This window comes from Chiloscyllium punctatum, chromosome 48 (assembly GCF_047496795.1).
Source record: "Chiloscyllium punctatum isolate Juve2018m chromosome 48, sChiPun1.3, whole genome shotgun sequence".
NCBI lineage: Eukaryota > Metazoa > Chordata > Chondrichthyes > Orectolobiformes > Hemiscylliidae > Chiloscyllium > Chiloscyllium punctatum.
Window position 1 is genome coordinate 60277440 of NC_092786.1, and position 20404 is coordinate 60297843.

General features: G+C 39.5%; 1 protein-coding gene across 10 annotated transcripts in view; it reads left to right on the plus strand.

Moving 5' to 3' along the window:
• dennd4a (DENN/MADD domain containing 4A) overlaps positions 1–20404 on the plus strand; it is a 157961-nt gene that overhangs the window by 20522 nt on the left and 117035 nt on the right. For all 10 annotated transcript variants that reach the window (XM_072565375.1, XM_072565377.1, XM_072565378.1 and 7 more), the window contains exons 2-3: positions 11055–11369; positions 17808–18057. In XM_072565375.1, the coding sequence (XP_072421476.1) occupies positions 11065–11369; positions 17808–18057 (555 nt within the window). In that variant the 5' untranslated portion in view covers positions 11055–11064. The remainder of the gene's footprint in view (positions 1–11054; positions 11370–17807; positions 18058–20404) is intronic.

Genomic DNA, 20404 nt, shown 5'->3' on the forward strand with positions numbered 1-20404 from the left:
CTTGTTTATGCTATCAAAATTGTTCCAACACATCCAAGTTTCCAGTATAAGTTATGAAGTAAGTGCTCATCATGTAATCCTTGATTAAAAATCACACAACACCAGGTTATGTGATTTTTAACTTTGTACACCCCTGTCCAACACCTCCAGCATCTCCAAATCGTAATCCTTGATGGCAGCCAAATGTGACTTCTAACTGCAAATGTTTGGTCTCACGTCCAGCTACCCTCAACACAAGCCCCATGAATAGTATCCCACCTTGATCCTGTGTATATAAGTAACAGACCATTGCTGAACTATTTTATTTGCAGATCCTATTCAGCAGGAATGTAATCTGAGTGAACTATCAAGCAGCATTTTGTGTATGTAGTTTCTGCGTTTTAATTCATTCAAACATTTGAAGTATGGATAGTTGTCAAAGTATTACGATTTAGTCAACTGCTAAAATGTCCAGTGTTGACAGAGAAGATATTGTGATGAAAAATATGTAAATATTCCTTTAGTTCATAACAGCTAGAGCAGGCTTGTGGCGCTTGTCTTAACATAAAGAGAGTATCCTAGTTTGCTCTAGCTTACGAACAGGCTGTGTTGTTTCCTTGATGTGTTGTCTCATGTTATTGTCTGTCACCTTTCCATTATTCCCATCTTTCCATTTGGAAGTGTCTTTTTTTTTGGATCTCCATTGCTGAAGAGCCTTTAGTAGAACTTGAACACATTCAGTACAGAACACTGTGTATGAAGGATAAGTAAACTTTTATGGGAGAGCATAATGTACTGCTAGTTTTTAATTTTTTTAGCAATATTGTGCAGTTTAATTAATTGCATAAGACTCGGTGCTAGAGTGACAATTGTTTACAATATATATTAATGATTCAGTTAAGAGAAGTGAATGCACTGCTGCCAAGTTTGTGGATGACACAAAAAGGTGGGAAGGCAAGTGGTGAGAATAAGTCTCCAGATGGATATTGGCTAGTTTGTGAGTGAGCAAAAACTTGGCAGATGCAATATGATACAAGAAAATGCGAGATTATGCCCTTTGCAAGAAGAATAGAGGAGCTAAATATTATTTAAATGGGGAAAGAATGCAGAAAGCTGTAGCACAGAAGGATTTGGGAGTCCTTGAGAATGCATCCCAAAAAGCAAGTGTAAAAATTCAGTAGATATTGGGAAAGGCAAATGGACTGTCAGCCTTTAGTTCAAAGAGAAAGAAATATTTAAAAATGGGAAGGTCAAACAGTTTTGGACCCCTTATTTAAAGAATGTTCTACTGGCACTGGAGGCAGACCAGTTCAGGTTCACGATGTTGATTGTGAGTGTGAATGGATTTTTTTATAAGGAGAGGTTGAGTGGATTGGACTTGTAGGAGTTTAGAAGAATGAGAGGAAATCTAATTAAAATATAAAATTACTAGAGTTGACAGGGTAAATGCTGAGAGGTTGTTTCCTCTTGTGGGAGAGTCTAGGACCAAGGGCATAATTTCAGACTAGAAGATTGCCCATTTAAGATGGAGATGAGGAGCAATTCTTTGAGAGCAAGAAATTTGTGAAATTGCTTCCCACAGAGGGCTGTGGAAGCTGATCGTCAAGGATATTCAAGGCTGAGATAAACATTTTTAATCAGCAAGGGAATTCGGGGTTATTCGGAAAGGCAGAGAGATGACGTTGAATATTCTCATCAGGTCAACCATGATCTTATTGAATGGTAGAGCAAACTTGATGGGCCAAATAGCTTACTTCTGCTGCTACATCTTATGGCCTATAATGCTTCTATGAAATGTTGAAACTATTTACATGTTAAAAGTGTAAGTATATTGTCTTTATACTAAAGATTGTACGTGATTGCACAACACTTCATATCATTTAATGAAAATCATTCGGTCAATATTATATTCAATGTCGCAAATTGACCTTACGACAAAGTTTAATTTTAGTGATTTGCAAAAGCAGAATTCAAAATATTCCATTAATTAGTGGAAAATCATAAAGAACAGCAACCGTGATATTGTTTCAGTGGAATGACGGCTGTGTGATCCTTTTTTATTTAAGTTTCCAATGTAATATTAGGTTCAGGACTTTGAAAGACGAAATAAATCATGAGTTCAGATGAGCCACCTTGTGTTAACAGATTGTTATGAGATGAGACTGGCATAACTGGCCATCTGTTGTGGGTGGATGGCTGGGCAGACAGAGCTATGTATTTGGCAGACTGCAAGTACAGAGGAGGTCAGTCAAGAGTCTTGGAGCAAGATTGAGTTTTACAACACTTGATTATCCTTGGATAAGTCGTGAAACATATCTGGTTTCTTATGCATCTCCCTTAGATTTGACTCAAGCTGTTTTAGCATTTGGAAGACCAAATTTAAATGTACATAAAACAACTGACAGCATTATTTGTCCCCTCCTTTGTGTCAAGGTTAATTTAAATGTAAACACTCGATCATTCTCAGATCTAATTTTAAAAGATATTTCAGCAATAGTAATATTTTGTGATGAAATCTTGAGTTTAACATAAACAAATGAAAAGGGCATGGATATCAGCTCACCCAGCCAATTTCCTCCAAAGACTCTACACAAACAGTAATTCTACCAACTCCATCCAAGCTGATGTACGATGGACTAACATTGTTCTTTTTTCTTCTAAAATATCATACCAAATGTCATGATCTTATTTAAAAAAAACACAACACTAGATTATAGTTCAACACCAGATTATAGTGCTTCCAGATGGACTATGACCTGGTATTTTGTGATTTTTAACTTTTGTCCACTCCAGTCCAACACTAGTACCTCCATATAATGATCTTTTTTGATAACCTTCAATTTTTAAGCTTTGTTGTATTGTCTTTTCTTTTCCTAATTCAGCCATACTATGCATTTCACTTTTATTTTACTTCATTCATGGGCATCTCTGGCCATCCATCATTGCCCTTGAAAAGGTGGGGTGATCTACCTTCTTGGTCTGGAGTCACAATGTAAGCCAGACCAGATAAGGATGGCAGGTTTTCTTTCCTGAAAGACGTTAGTGAGCCAGATGGGTTTTTCCAAAAATTGATAATGGTTTTGTGGTCATCAGTAAATGCTTAATTCCAGTTTTTTTAAATTGAATTTGATAATCCCACCACAGTGGTTTTCAAACCCAGGTGCCCAGAACATGGATTCTAGTGGTCACCTTCCCATAAATCTAAGTAGAATAGAAAATTAAGTTGATAGTACGACATATCACTGTGAATCTTTAATCATCATTTCTAATTATACTCAATATAAATGTCAAATATATGTCTAAACAATCTGAAACAAAGGGCAGCACTGTTATGGAGAGCCAGTTTTATTCTGTGGGCCTGTCATCTAAAATCACATGGATGGGAAATAAAGCAGGGTATTCACTCTGAGGGCATCTTAAGGCTATCAATGATACCACACAAGTGATACTTTGAGGAGGTTGGCTATGACACTCTTGTAGGACATTTTTAATAAGGATTAGACTCCTATCAGATCTTTGGTTTACAAATAGGTAAAATACAATCTGTTTTGAAACCTTGTACATTTTTCAACATTAAATTCTTGGATATCAGCTTGTGAAATCTAACTTGTCTTCTTTTGTTATGTCAACATCAAATTGAGATACACAGTTAATGTCAAAAAAACTGAGAGAACTGCGGATGCTGGAAATTGGAAACGAATACAGAAAAAGCAGCAAAAACTCAGCAGGTCTAACAGCATCTGTGGAGAGAAATCAGAGTTACTGTTTCAGTTTCAATGACCCTTCTCTAGAACTGAACCCCAAAATTCTAACTCTGATTTCTCTCCATACATGCTGCCAGACCTGCTGAGTTAGACACAATTAATCTCTGTGTTCTGCCTGAGTCTCAGAAATCCATCTATCCTGTGTGCCACCTTGACATTGCAATAGCTGTTCTAACAGATTCTGTAAGCCAGATGGCAATTGAATATTAGTAACACTCTAGAAATTGAATAAAACTGGTGTAATGGTAATGTCTGTGGGCTAGTATTCCACAGGCTCAGACTAATGCTTTGGGGTCACAGGTTCAAGACCTACCACAATGGTTGGTGAAATTTAAATGTAACCAATAATTCTAGAATTGAAAGATAGTCATACTAATGGTGGCCATGGAATTATCACCAATTGTCATTGAAAACCCATCCAGTTCACTTTTGTATTTTAGGGAAGGAAATCTGCTGTCCTTACCTAGTCTGACTTGCACATGACTGCAGACCCAAATCAACGTGGTTAACTCTTAACTGTCTTCTGAAATGCCTGGCAAAACTCTTGGTTGAAGGAAAATTAGGGATAGACAACAAAAGCCTGTCAATGATGCCCATATCCCATGGAAAGAATAAATAAATTGAAAAAGCTCAATTTATTTTTGGTCCTATAAAATCACCAGCAAGCAGTTGCATCAGTTTGGTTGCATCATCTAACTAGTCATCTGGTAGCTCTGCTAGGCAGTTTCCTTTGCTGATACAAAAATGGCAAAATAAAAAAAATTGGTAGATCCATTAGCATCTGTTAAAATAAATCAAAAATGCTGAAACACTTGCATAGAAATATAATTTGACACTTTTCGTTAATTGAATCCAATATGATGTTTGGCTTGAATATGTCAACTGAGCCATTGTCAAACCAACTAATAATTATTCAGTCAATGAGCAAAAGTGAGAGGAGCTGATCAGGGGGCCATCAATGCATCAGTCCCTCAGTGCATCATTCTGTTCAGTCTCTAAGAACCATGATTTGACAAGCTGTTTAGGTGGCCACTGCTTTGTAGACACAGGGTTAGTACCTAGGAAATTCCCACTTTTAAAGAAAGTATTTTGCACTTCAAAATTGCTCATTCCCACAACATTACTAGTACATCATTAATTACAGAAGAAACAATGTTTTCTCTGCACTTTCTCTGTAGCTGTAATGCTGTACTCTGCATTCAGCGGAACTATGAGCAGCTTGTACAGTTTGACATAGGAAATAAGGAGGTTTTGGAAATCGTGTCGGGCTTAAAACCAGACAAATCCCTGGCCAGGATGAATTGCATCCCAGATTGCTGTAGGAGGAAAGGCAAGAAATTGCAGGGGCTCTGACACAAATTTTTAATTCCTCTCTGGCCACTTGGGATGTGCTAGAGGACTGGAAGATGCATAATGTTGTTCCATTTATTCAGAGGGGTGGTAGAGATGAACCAGCAAATTATAGACCAGTGAGCCTCATGTCAGTGGGAGGGAAACTATTGGAGATAATTCTGAAGGAGCAAATTAATACCCATTTGGAAAGGCATGGGTTAATTAGGGATAGTCAGCAAGGCCTTGTGAAAGGGAGGTCATGCCGAACAAATTTGTTAGAATTTTTTGAAAATGTGTTCATATGTGTGGATGAAGAAAGTTTAGTTGATGTAGTTTATATGGATTTTGGCAAAGCTTTTAACAAGGTTTCACATGAGAGACTGATTGAGAAGGTTAAAGGACACGGAATTGAGGGAAACTCTGAGAGATGGATTGAAAACTGACTTAATAATAGGGCACAAAGGGTAGTGGTAGAAGGCTGTTGGAGTGACTGGAGGCCAATGTCCAGCAATATATCACAAGGATCAGTACTGAGACCCTTATTGTTTGTTACATGCATAAATGATATCGATGAAAATGTGGGGAAGAATGTTAAACAAATTTGCAGATGACATCAAGATTGGTAGAGTGGTTAATAGTAAAGAAGATGGTTGTAGATTACAGGGAAGATATATGTGGGTTGGTCAGAGGGGCACACCGGTGTTAGATGATATTTAACCCTGATAAGTGTGAGGTGATGCACTTTAGAAGAAGCAACAAGGTGAGAGTGTATGTAATTAATGGCAGGACACTGGGTAACTTAGAGGAACAGAGGGATCTTGAGATAATTATTCACGGATCCCCAAAGATGTAAGAGCACGTGAATAGGATAGTCAAGAAAGCAGATGGGACATTGCTTTCATCAGTTGTGGCATTTTGATTTGTTATTGTCACATACCTAGGTACAATAAAAAGTTTTATATGCAGTACAGGCAGCTCATAACAGAAAGTTGGTAGGGTGATTGAACAAAGCGAGGAATACAAAGTTATGGCTGCGAAGAAGGTGCATAAAAAGCAAGATCAACATTAGATTTGAAATTTGAGTGTTCCAGTCAGAAGTCTAATAACTACAGGGAAGAAGTTGTTCTTTAACCTGTCGGTACATATGTTTAAGCTTTTGTACTTTCTGCCTGATAGAAGAGGTTTTAAGAGATTATACCCTGGGGGTCAGGGGTCTATGATGATGTTGACTGCCTTTGCAAGGCATTGAGAAGTATAGATGGAGCTAATAGATGGAAGGTTGTCTTTCGTGACGGACTAGGCTGTGTTCCCAATTCTCTGTAGTTTCTTATGATCCTGGGCAGAGCAGTTGCCATACTAAGCTGTGATGCAACCAGATAGAATGCTTTCTAAGGTGTATCTTTAAAGTTGGTGAGAGTCCTTATGGACATGCCAAATTTCCTTAGCCTCCTGAGGAATAAGAGGCATTGTTGTGCCGCCTTGATCATCGCAGCAATGTAGGTGGTCCAGGACAGATTGTTGGTGATAGCCACTCCCTAGGAACTTGATGCTCTTGACCATCTCCACCTCAGCTCCATTGATATAGATAGGGGTATGCCGCCCTCCTTGCTTCCTAAGTCAATGATCAGCTCTTTAGTTTTGCTAGCGTTGAGAGAGAGATCTTTGCACCATTCTACCAAGCACTCTGTCTCTTCCCTGTACTCTGTCTCGTCACTGTTTAATCTACCCTACAGTGACAATGTCATCAGCGAACTTGTAGGTGATGTTGAGATGATATTTGGCCACACAGTCATGAGTGTACAGGAAATACAGTCGGGGGGCTGAGTCCGTATTTTGTGGGGCGACAGTGTTGAGAATTGTCATGGAGGAGGTACTGTTGCCTATCTTCACTGATTATGGTCTGTGGGTCAGGAAGTCGAGCATCCAGTTGCAGTGACCTAGGTCTCGGAAGTTGGAGATTAGTTCGGGGTTGGGATTATAGTGTTGAAGATAGAACTGTAGTGAATAAGTAGGTATTGAGATTTGGAGAAGATTTGGTATACTTAGGTATTCGTAGGCATAGAGTTTAAGAGCAAGGAGGTAATGTTGGAGTTGCACAGAGTGTTGGTCAGGCCATAATTGGAGTGCTATGTGCAGTTCTGGTCACCTCACCACTGGAAGGATGTGATAGCGCTAGAGAGGCTACAGACGAGGTTTGCCAGGATGTTTCCTGGGAAAGAGAGATTGAGTTATAAGGAGAGACTAGATAGACTTGGATTGTTTTCTTCAGAGGAGTGAAGACTGGGGAGGGGATAAGGAGACATGAATGAGGTTTATAAGATTATGAGGGGTATGGACATGGTGAAAAGCGAGCAGCTGTTCCACTTGGTTGAAGCGTCAATCATGGGAGGGCATAGTTTTAGGATAAGTGGCAGGAGATTCGGTGGGGATTTGAGAAAAAATGTTTTCATTTGGACATGGTAATCTGGAATGCACTGCTTGGGAAGGTAGTGGAAGCTGGAAACCTTACAACCTTTAAAAAAAATTTGAATGAGTATCAGAACGCTCAAGGATATGAGGCAAGTGTAGGAAATTGGAATTAGCGCACATTTAGTGGTAGATATGAGAGTGCAGACTTGATGGGCCGAAGCACCTTTTTTGCGCTGTATGAATCTGTTCCATTACCCTGATGTACTTAAGTAAGGTATAATTTGTTTGGTTAGCATACAAAACAATACTTTTCATTGTATCTTGGTACATGTGACAATAATAAATGAAATCAAATCAATCCACTCTTGCTGTGGTGCAAAACTTTAGTAGTTGTAAAAATTCAGACTTAGATGGCACAGTGGTAGATCCCTACCCCTGGTCCGAGAAGGCCTGGTTCAAGTCCCATTTGCTTCAGAGGTTTATAATAACCTCCACATGCAACAGGCCCATTTAAAAAACAGGTTAAATTTAAAACAAATAAATTGTTGTTGTGTCTTGCTGTGAATATAATTAGTGACCTTTTTACATAACTACTTTCTGGAACATTTGTAACGTGTTTATTATGGGATGGCTATAAACACCATTGCACACAACTGTCTTGCACCTGTTTAATGTGCACCAAGGGCAACATGCCCTTCACCTCAACTGATCGTACTTCTAATGCTGTTGGCCTTTCTAAAGTAGAATAAGACTTCATTCAGATTGTGCAGTTTTATGTTGTCAGCTAATTTGTTTGCCTCTTAACAAAAAAAAATTAAAGGACCTCTTAACAGCCTGTTTGCACAACATCCTAAACCTGGGATTATTTGTTTGCTTTGTAACTGGCTGCCATTGAATTTAAACTGTAGTTAATGTAAAAGTATTTTTCTGTGAACTCTTTAAGTGTTTGTATTGTAACTGTAGTGCTCTTAGTACATTCCAATCCACCCATGTACAATAATCTGGCATTCAAATTGATGGGAGAATTTGTAGACTTACTGTGATGCCAATAAAATGATATTACAACGATCTTTCACTTCAGCTGTGGTATTGAGCTATTTCTCAAAAGAGCATTGTTAATTTTGTGTGCTGTATTACAAGCATGGAATGTATAATAAAGTACTCTTGTTTATTTAACATTTCATTTATAAATTATTCACAATTCTGTTCTGAATTTTCCCGTTGTTTCTTTTAAGATGAAAATCTGCTTTCCAAAGTTCTTCTGTTATTTTGAAAACAAGACTGCTTGTCCTATTACTTGCTCACTCATTCTCCCAAGACTCCAAAACTATGTAGTTCCTTAATGCAATTAGTCTTTTTTCTTCTCATACAATCATTGTGCTTTTCAAACCTAAGTTGGCAATAAACCTAAGTTGGCAATAAATAATCATTACAACCTCAAATCATATTTACCCATGTTCAAAAAAAGGCTATTTGGCCTCACACATTCGCTCTGGTTTGCCTAAGGAGTTTCTCAGCAAATGTTGTTCTCCTGATGTCTTCCTGGAGTTGTACACATTCTTCCTTTTCAGTAAACTGTCAATTCTCTTTTATATGCCTTGATTGAATCTATCTCCACTATACTCTTAGAGAATGCATTCCAGACCTGAGCCACTTGTATGAAAGCATTTTCCCCATATCATTTTCTTGCTGTTTTTACTTATTACTTCACATCTGTGCCATCTTGTTCTTGATCCTTTCCTAAGGGAGAACACTTCACATTTATCTTGCACCTTACATTTTATCATTTGTTTTAACCTACTGATATCATTTTGACCCCAGCATCCCCACTTCACAAATGGAAACAATTAAATTGTTTGTGCTATGTTGCTTTCGTTTACTGTAGTAGAAGGGTTAGTCTTTAACTCTGTCTTTAAGTTGGTTACATTGTATGAAGAGCATTACACAATATTACTATGGTGTTTGGAACATAAGCCAACCAGCACTCCTAAGTACTGAACAGCTGCTGACTATAAAAGAATGTCGATTGTAAGTAATTATTAAAAGTTGCATTACTAATATATTACATATTTGTTAGTGTAAGTGTAAGCCACATATTTATTTTAATTTAAAAACTATCAAAAGTGCAAAAACAAACCCCCAACAAACCTTGCTTTGTTGGCAGGGAATTTGGCTTTTTGATTGTGGGTGCAATTGAGGCGATTGCTTTGCTGCAGTCCATTCTCCTGATTGTTTTTGTGTCTCTTTCTTTTTCACCCATCTTGCAATTTTACTATTTGTCACGATTCAGAAATTGAAAGCCTGTTTTTGGGTGGTTTGTTACTAAATCATTTTTGGGTTGAAATACACTCAATGGATTCCTGGTGGTAGTCCAGGTGGGCATCAGAGTCGGAGGTTTCACGTTCTAATGATGGCTGTGGGATGAAAGACTGGAGTTACTTGTTTGAAAAATGTTGCAGAGAGTTTCTCCTCTACCCATTAGTTCAGTTGGCCTTGGCAGATTTATTTAAAAATTTCAATTCAGATGGTCGTGGATGCCTCCATGCTGAGGTGACCATATCCCCTCAATGTGTGTCAGCAGCACCCACTATTCCAATGTACCTATGCCCCGACATTGCAAGCCCAAAATTGGGACTCCTGCAGCAGTGAGTAAGAAGGGAGGTTATAGGAACCCAGGATTATGGGAGTGCGACAGGAATGTGAAGTTGAGGCCACAGCTACATCAGCCATGGGTTTTGCGAAATGGCAGAGCAGATTCAAGGGCTGAATGGCCTCCTTTTCCTTTAGGCAGAAGTGGGTACTGCAGATGCTGGAGATCAGAGTCAAGATTAGATTGGTGCTGGAAAAGCACAGCAGGTCAGGCAGCATCCAAGGAGAAGGAAAATCGATGATTCAGGCAAAAGCCCTTCATCAGGAGGGCTACTTTTCCTTGACTTGTGTGTTCAAAACTCACTTTCATCCTTCTTCATTCCTGCCTTCTATTTTAAATTTATTTCCTTTCCCACTCTTTTAGCTTACGTCTGTTCCTGCTCTCCTAAACCATAGCTAAGCCAAAAGCACCAATCACTGATGTATCTCCTTTGCATTAAATATTAATAGCCTTCTTCCTCAACTACAGAGAGAAAAACGTCAGCCCAGATTACCTCAAAATAAATTGGTGTCAGATGATAGTGTGAAAGGCCTGTGTATGGATATCGTTGGATCATGAATAGGTTATTCGACAGATTAAATATGCTCTCTTTTGAAAGGCATGTAAACAATCTTGCTTTTTAATCTCAATTCTTTGCCCCTTCGCTGAATCACTTAGGGTTTTGATTTGAAGTTCACTGTATTTGCATGTGAAATATGATGAAATGAGGAGTTGGAGTGGTGGGATGGAGTAAAGAAGTGATTTGTGTGAGGATACGGGATATAGAGTCATTAAAATAGCTGAACCTTTTAGAATTTCAACTAAAATTTCTGATCTTAGAATTGCTTTATGATTTCCCTTTTTCAAGAGTAGCTTCAGTTTGCCAACCTGCAGTGACAGATTATTGTTTGCACTGTTTTGATGATGTTCTTGCATTTCAGGTGATCTGCCATGATGGAAGGCCCACGTGTTGCAGACTATTTTGTGGTGGCAGGCATGACTAATGCTTCAAAGCCACTCGAAGAGGAAATACAGTTTAATGACAGCTGCCACAAAATAGCTAAACCAAAAGCACCAATCACTGATGTGGCTATTATTGTGAAATCATTGGGCGAAGAAGTTCCCCAGGGGTATACGTGTGTGGAAACCACTCAAACTGGATTATCGGCTGATCTCAATAATGGAAGCTTAATGGGGCCTCAAATTTTGCTTTGCTATAAAAGGGGTCGAGATAAACCACCTCTGACTGACTTGGGGTACGTAACTGAAAGTTTATACAAATTAACATTGATCCAAATTATGCATTGCAAAATCATGTGTGACTTTTCTTATCATGCAAACTTTTTGTGTTCCATGTCTTGTCTATCATAATCTCCAGTAAACTCTTTAAAATATATGGTGATATCACAGCCTAATGAGATCCAATTGTTAATCACTACCACCTGTACAGTAAGGCCAAGATGCTGCATTACGCACATGGGTGAAATGTTGGTACTTGACAATTCAGATAGAGAGCCAATTTCCTCTTTAATGTCTCGATTGAACCTGCCTACCTGCATTTGGATAGTTTATTCCAGATCCTAACCATTCTGCATTAAAAGGTTTTTCCTCACATTACCATTGCTTCTTTTGCTAATAACCTTAAATCTGTGCCCTCTTTCTTCCCACTTCCAGAAATGTACTATGAATTCAGAAGAATCACCGTTCTTGTTCTCCCAAAACACAGCTAGGAGAGAAAAAGCAAAATAAATGTTGGCTAATGAGCATTTTAAGGACAAGTATTTAACTGGTAGGGAGACTTGGTTGGAGTGCACCTAGAGTACTGTTCATCTTCTGGGCTCATTGAGAAAAGAATAAACTGGAATGATAAATATATTTTCTGTTCTGCTATTGGGAAAGATTGAGCATGCTAGGGTTCTTCTCTGGAAAAGAGCAAAGATGGTTGATCTGATGGAGATTTGAAAATTATGGAAGTTTTATTTAAGGGTAGCCATAACCTTTTCAAATGAGACCAAAATTACTCGCCTTAACTATAAGATGATTGCAAATAAATCCAGTAAGAAATTCAGAAGAGTTGTCAGAATATGGAACTCATTAATATACAGGAAATATTTGGAGGAAACTAGATAGTGTTATGACCAAGCCCAAAAGGATGAATAAATTCTTCTCATTTTTTCACAACTGAAGTTGGTTTTAAGAGTGTTTGATTTTTTTTTAATAGAAGTTTTTTTTTAACAGAATCACAGAATTGTTACCATGCACATAAAGACAATTCGACCTATTGTGTCTGCAACAACTGAGTGTTTTCACTTGCTACCAATCTCCTGTCTTCTTTCCAAAACCATGAAAGCATAAAGTGGAAAGAAGTTGGTTAATTGGTCCACAATGTCTGCTCCGCCATTCATTGAGATCCGGCTGATCTGCTAATCCACAACTTGACTTCCCTGCCTTAACTCCCACAGTTCTGGATTCCATTACTTAATTAAAGATCTGTCTGTCTCAGCCTTGAATATACTTAACAACCTATCCTTGACAGCACTTTCAAAAGAATCCACAGATACACCCCTCTCTGAGAGAAGGGAGAAAGAATCCTTCCTATCCTTGTCATAAGTGGGTGATCCCTTCCCTTACTCTGTGATTATGTCCTCTGTTCTTGGACTCTACCACAAGAGGAAGCAACTTGTCCTCATTTACTCTGTTTCCCTAAATATCCCCAGAGTCAGTATGTTTCAATAAGGTCTCCTGTTATTCTTATAAACTCCGATGAGCACAAGCTTAACCTACTCAACCTCTTCCCATAAGAAAATCACTCTGTACCTGGAGCCAACCTAGAGAACCTTGTCTGGATTGCTTCCAATGCTAGTACCTGTGACCCTGCCCATGATTAGATTAGATTGGATTACTTACAGTGTGGAAACAGGCCCTTCAGCCCAACAAGTCCACACCGACCCGCCGAAGCGCAACCCACCCAGACCCATTCCCCTACATTTACCCCTGCACCTAACACTATGGGCAATTTAGCATGGCCAATTCACCTGACCTGCACATTTTTGGATTGTGGGAGGAAACCGGAGTACCCGGAGGAAACCCACAGGGAGAATGTGCAAACTTCACACAGTCAGTCGCCTGAGGCAGGAATTGAACCTGGGTCTCTGGCGCTGTGAGGCAACAGTGTTAACCACTGTGCCACCGTGCCGCCCACAAATTTCTGTTTAAATAATCATTTACCCTTTTGAATGCCTCAATTGAATCAACTTCCACCATGCTTCCAGACATTACATTCCAAAACCTAACCACTGGTGTGGAAAAGCTTTTTATGATCTCACATTTGCTTCTTTTGCAAAATTTTTTAAATCTATGCTGTCTGGCTCTTGTGATTCCTGCCCACAAGAAGATCGTCTTCCTATCTACTCTATGTAGACCTCCTATGATTTTGATAGCTTCCCTCAGATCTCCTTTTAGCCATCTCCTCTCCAAGGAAGACAGTCTCAACTTCTCCCATCTATCCTCATAACTGAAGTTTCTCATTTCTGGAACTATTCTTGTAAACCTCCTCTGTGCACTGTCCAGCCTTCCTGAAGTGTGGCATCCAGCATTGTACACTGTACACCAGTTAAGGACTGGTTGGTGTTCTGAATGAGTTCAGCCTTGTATTCTATGCCCCTATTAGTCAGCCTAAAAACTGTATGCTTTACTAACAGCTCTCTGTACCTGACCTGCTTCCTTCAGTGACTCTCTCTGCTCCTGCACATCATATAAAATAGTACCAAAGTGTATGACCTACTTCCTTGCATTGAACTGTATCTGTCACCAACTGCCCACTCCATCAACGTGTCAATGTCCTTCTGAAATTCTACATTGGCCTCACAGTTTACAATGCTCTCAAGTTTTGTATCATATGCAAATGTTGAAATTGTCCCCTGCACATCAGGATATAGATCATTAATATATAATGTAGCTTCACTGAAACCCAAAAATACCCAGTAACTGTTGTTCTCTTTATCCTATCCTAAGCCAAATTTGGATCTACTTTACTATTAAACCTTTTATTCCATGAGCTATAACTTTGCTGCCATGTCTTGTATGTGACACTGTTTCAAGAACCTTCGGAAGACCATGTACATCACATTAACTTGCACTTACTTAGCTTCTCCATAACTGCTTCAGTTAGTTAGACACAGTTTTTCATTAACAAATCCATGCTACCTTTTCGGATTAGTCCATATTTTTCCATGTCATTATCATCCTATCCCAAATAATTGTTTCTAGTAATTTCCCCAACACCAAAGGTGAACTGAGTGCTCTAAAATTGCTGGGCTTATCTTTGCAACCCTTATTTGAAGAAGGGCATCATGTCTGCAGTTCTTCAGTCTTCTGACATCCAAGTCCAGGAAAGTTTGGAAGATTAATTATCACTGGCTCTGCACTTCCACACTCACATCCTTCAGCATTCTTGGATGTATCTCACCTGCACCTAGTGCCAAGTAATGACAGCTTATCCATTGCCACCACTTCTATATTCAACTTGTTTCTCCTCTGTATTTGCTATCAAACACCTGTCATTGGCACACATGTTCTTATTCAGCTTAATTTCTATTTCCTTTGTCCACCAGAAATCTCTGGATTTGTTTGCCCTACCTTTCCCTTTTAAGGGAACATGCCTTAACCAGGCCTGATCCATCACCCCTTTTGAAGGTAGTCCATTGTACTGCTACAGTTTTCTCCCACCAACTTTTGGTTCAAGTTTATCCAGCCCAGCCTCATTCTTGCTCCATTGAAGTCCTTCAATGTCTTAAACCTTATGATACAATGATCACTGTCCACTAAATATTCCTCCACAGACATGTGATCTACTTGGCCTACCTCATTCCCAAGAAGCAGGTCTAGCAAAACTTCCTTTCTCATTTGAGTGGGCACACAATGTTGGAAATTCTCATGAACACAATTGAAGAATGCTGCCTTTTACAAAGACAGGGAGAAGGAGCTGGCCAGAGTTGATTGGAAGGGAAAACAGTGGAGCAGCAATGGCAGGTGTTTCTGGGGGTTTTCAGGAGGCACAGCAGAAATTCAACTCAAAAGTAGAGAGACTGAGTGCTCCTTGGTTGCTGCCTGAACTGCTGTGCTCTTCCAGCACCACTAATCCAGAATCTGGTTTCCAGCATCTGCAGTCATTGTTTTTACTTAGGGAAGGACAAAGCAACCATGTGGGCAGCACGGTGGCACAGTGGTTAGCACTGCTGCCTCACAGCACCAGAGACCCGTGTTCAATTCCCGCCTCAGGCAACTGTCTGTGTAGAGTTTGCACATTCTCTCCATGTCTGCATGGGTTTCCTCCGGGTGCTTCGGTTTTCCCCCACAGTCCAAAAATGTGCAGGTTAGGTGAATTGCCCATGCTAAATTGCCTGTAGTGTTAGGTGAAGGGGTAAATGTAGGGGAATGGGTCTGGGTGGGTTGCTCTTCAGCAGGTCGGTGTGGACTTGTTGGGCTGAAGGGCCTGTTTCCACACTGTAAATAATCTAATCTAATCGTGACTGACACGGGAAGTTAGGAACAGCATGTAATATGGTGAAAATTGGTGGAAAACCTTTGAAAACAAGCAAAGGACAACTGAAAAAGCAATAAGGAAGAGGAGGATTAAATATGAGGTTAAGGTAGCGAGTGATATAAACTAAGTTGTTGTTTTAGGTACATGTAAAGTTAAGAGAGAAGCAAGGGTGGACATTGAACCACCAAATGAGGCTGAAGACATAGTAATGAGGAATAAAGAAATGCCAAAGGAACTTAATAGATACTTTGCATCAGTCTTCATGATCGGAGACCTTATTAGCATATCAGAACTTCAAGACAGTTGAGAGGCAGAGGTAAGTGTAGTGGCCATCACGAAAAAGAAGGTGCTGGGAAGCTGAAAGATGTGCAAGTGGGTAAATCACCTGGACCAGGTGGAATACATCCCAGAGTTCTGAAGGAGATAGCTGAGGAGATTGGGGAGGCCTTGTTGGAAACCTTTCAGGAGTCACTGGAGTTCAAGAAAGTCTCCGAAATCTCTCATCTCCCTCTTGTTCGCTCTCCTCTCTCACGCGCTTTTGCTCTATCTCACTCTTGCTCTCTCTCACACTCTCTTGTCTGTATGTCTCCCTCCTCTCCCCTTCCTCACTCCCTCACTCTTCCAGCAGATACATTGATGGATTTTGCTTTTCATGCATTTACTGTCTCCTATTCTGTGGTAGGTATCCAGTTTGTTTTGGCCCCACATTCAAAACATTATCTATGCGCCCATGAATCTGCCATTAATAATCTTCTGAAACTTGCCTTTTTAATCAAGTTTGTCTCTTAATCAAGTTTGTCTCTTAATCCAGTTCTTCTACTGCCACTCCCCTAAGTACCTGGGGATATTTTACTACATTTAATTGCATTGTATAAACTTAGTGGTTTGCTGTTGGAATTGTTTTAGACTGTCTGGTATTTGGTTTTGGTTGAATGAAAAGTCGGAATGTTGACTTCAATATTGTAGTGATGTTCTCTATAACTCCATGCAGTTTGATGTCATTTCAAACATCGAAAGCTTTTTAGATTTACACACCAACAGAATCGCAATCAGTTCAGGGATTGTAATCCAAAGACAGCTGTGCGAAACATGAAAAGCAGGAGTAGGTCATTCAGTCTGGTGTGCTTCCTCTGCCGCTTAACATGATGGTGTCTGATGCCATCACATTACCACACTATCACTGTCTTCCTATAGCCCTGGACATCTTTAGTTTCTAGAAATCTAACCATTTATTTCTTAATTATTTCCATGACCTGACCATCACAGCCTTCTGCAGTTTCGAATTCCACAGGTTTACCACTGACTGAAAAGATTTTTTCTTAGCTCAGTTCGGAATAGTTTATTGTATATTCTGAGACAGTGATCCCTAGTTCTACAAACTACCCCACCTACAGATAAAATGTCTATGCTGCACTGTCAGCGTTTTGTTTTAACAGTATCCATTCTTATTCTTCAAGTGAATACAGGCCCGATTTTTAACTAACATTTTTAAAACAAATTGCTGGAAAAGCTCAGCAGGTCTGACAGCATCAGTTCTGAGGAAGGGTCACTTGAACTGAAACGTTAACTCTGATTTTTCTTCAGATGCTGCCAGACCTGCTGAGCTTTACCAGCAAATTCTGTATTTGTTTCTCATTGACAGCATCTGTAGTGCTTTTGGTTTCTTTTTAAAACATTTGATTTTTCCTCAATTATTACCATAATGGATGTAGGTTTGCTTGCTGAGGTTCATTTTCAGACGTTTCGTCACCATACTAGGTAACATTTTCAGTGAGCCTCCAGACGAAGCATAATATATTAGTGTGCAATTAGAGCATTATTGATTATTACAGTTAGAAAACCTGTGAAAAAGCTGAAATTAATATATCAAAGTGTGGTTTTCTTAGATTAGCATAATATGCTTTGAAAGATTTCTTAATGGCCATTTTCTTAGATGGACAATTTTGGTATTTGTTCTACTGATTATAAGTGTGAGTTCTAGCATACTTAATATTGAACCGCTTATTTGATTTGTGATAAGCAACTCATTTTGAATTCTAAATGCAACATATTCCAAACTCTAAATGTGTGAAGCTTGCTTGATGAAGCAGAATTAGTTTAGTGTCATTATGACTTTCCCAGCAGCTGATCTACCTGTTTTGCTTTCTAGAGTTTTATATGAATGGAAAGAGAGACTAAAGCATGGATGTCAGATTATTCAAACCACGCCTTATGGCCGACCTGCTAATATCAGTGGTGGGACTTCGTCTCAACGAATCTATATAACGTACCGTCGCGCATCAGAAAATATGGCCCAGAATTCCTTAGCCGTCACTGATATTTGTATTATTATTCCAAGTAAAGGGGAGACTCCACCACACACTTTCTGCAGAGTGGATAAAAACCTAAACAGCAGCATGGTAAGGTCAACAGTCTACATTCAGGTAACCTTTAAGGTAGAGTAATGGATATCGTCAGATACAAGTGCTAAGTTAATTATACTCATTGTAAAGATTAAATTGTAAACAGTCTATCTAATCTCCTCTCAACATTGTCACCTCAATTGTAATGCTACCTCTGATTCTATCTTAGCTCAGAATATTTGTGTTATGAAACACAGAAATACAGCTTCTTGATATTACTTTATGAAATTTAAAATTATTGTTATTTTTACTTATTTTAAAAGGTTTATCCTTTAGTTTGCAATATTGCAGCAATCCTATAGAAAAGAACACATTTTCTTTAACAAGGCTTTTGCTTCAATGAACTATCAAGTCATCTTCCTTGTATGGATCCCACTGCAAACATTGATGCATTCCCTGCCATGAGTTGTGAAAGATTGCAACAGCTGTCGTGGTTAAAACAATATCATTACTAGAGAATAATTGGTTCTTTTAGTAAGGCACAGTCGAGATATGACGACGCTTCACCTCCTGCGAGATTTCATTGTGCGTCTCCAAGGATTCATTGGACTGCAGTTTGAAAATTCTGAGCTGAATTAATTCAACACATTATAGTTGATGGAACACTAGAGGTTTTCAACGTACAAGATAAAACTGGTTTGAATAGTTTGAATTGGGTGATGAGATCATAAGACATAGGAACATAAATTATGCCATTTGGCCCATCGAGTCTGCTGTGCTATTCAATCACAGCAGATAAGTTTCTCAACACTATTCTCCTGCCTTCTCCCCGTAACCTTTGATCTCCTTAACTATATATCTCTCTCTTAAATTTATTCAATAACCTGGCATCCACAGCCTTCTGTGGCAATGAATTCCATAGATTCACCACTCTCTGGCTGAAGAAGTTTCTTCTCATCTCTGTTCTAAAGGGTCTTTCCTTTAGTCTGAAGTTGTCCTTGGGTCCTTGTCTCTCCTGCTAGTGAAAACATCTTCTCAATGTCCACTTTATCCAGGCCTTTCAGTATTATGTAAGTTTCAGTTAGATTCTCCCCTCCTTCTCCTAAGCTCTGTCAGGTGTAGACCTAGAGTCTTCAAGTTTTCCTCATATGTTAAGTCTTTCATTCCTGGGATTGTGATTTGGAGATGTCGGTGTTGGACTGGGGTGTACAAAGTTAAAAATCACCCAACACCAGGTTATAGTCCAACAGGTTTAATTGGAAGCACACTAGCTTTCGGAGCAACTCTCCTTCATCAGGTGGTAGTGGAGGGCTCAATCCTAACGCACAGAATTTATAGCAAAAATTTACAGTGTGATGTACCTGAAATTATACATTGAAAAATTGATTGTCTGTTAAGCCTTTCATCTGTTAGAATACACTGATAGTTTCACTTCTTTCTTGTGTAAATCACAAAACTTTTTTTTTATAAAAAGTTGCATTCTCGGGTTAGCTGTTAACCATGGTGGTAGCTAGACAATATGTTGAAGGTGTTGGTCCCCTGTGTTCTCTGTCTATGCCATGATGTTTAGATTGATTCTAATCTAAAAAGTGAGATAATGGAGTTTTACATAAATTCTTGCAGTTTTTGAGCTCAGAGTTCTACATGAATGCATGCAGTTTTTGAGCAAAGTGCAATGTAACCCTGAAAGTACAAATTCACCCCACAAAATATATGCATGTGCATGTGCATATGTGCATGTGGGTCTTTGTCTGTGTGTGTGTGTGTCTGTCTGGGCTGGAGGTTGAGAATGTGAGAAAGTGTGTGTGTGTGTGTGTGTGTCGTGAGTGCAGAATATCTCAAGTCTGTGAGAGGGTGCATGTGTGAGTGTGGGAAGGGTGTGTGTGGGTGTCTGTGTGTGCATCTGTGTATATGTGTGTCCGTGTGTATGTGTGTATAGGAGTGCCAGTGTGTGTGTGTAGGAGTACCTGTATGTGTGTATAGTGCAATGGTGGTCACCTGTAATGTGACATGAACCCAAGATCCTGGTTGACACCCTCCCTATGGGTACCGAACTTAGCTATCAGCCTCTGCTCGGCCACTTTTCTCTGCTACCTGTCCCAAAGTCCACCTTGGAGGATGGTCACCCGAAGGTCCGAGGCTGAATGTCCTGGGAGGGAACACTCCTGTCTGTTGATTGTCGTGCGGTTCCCATTCATCCGTTGTCGTAGCCTTTGCTCGGTTTCCCCAATGTACCATGCCTCCGGGCATCATTGCCTGCATCGTATAAGATAGACAACGTTGGCTGAGTTGCATGAGTACCTACCATGTACAAGGTGGGAGGTGTCCCCACGCTTAATGGTGGTATCTATGTCCACACTCTGACTCGTCTTCATCACCTACCGTGACAGGGTTGTATGGAGTT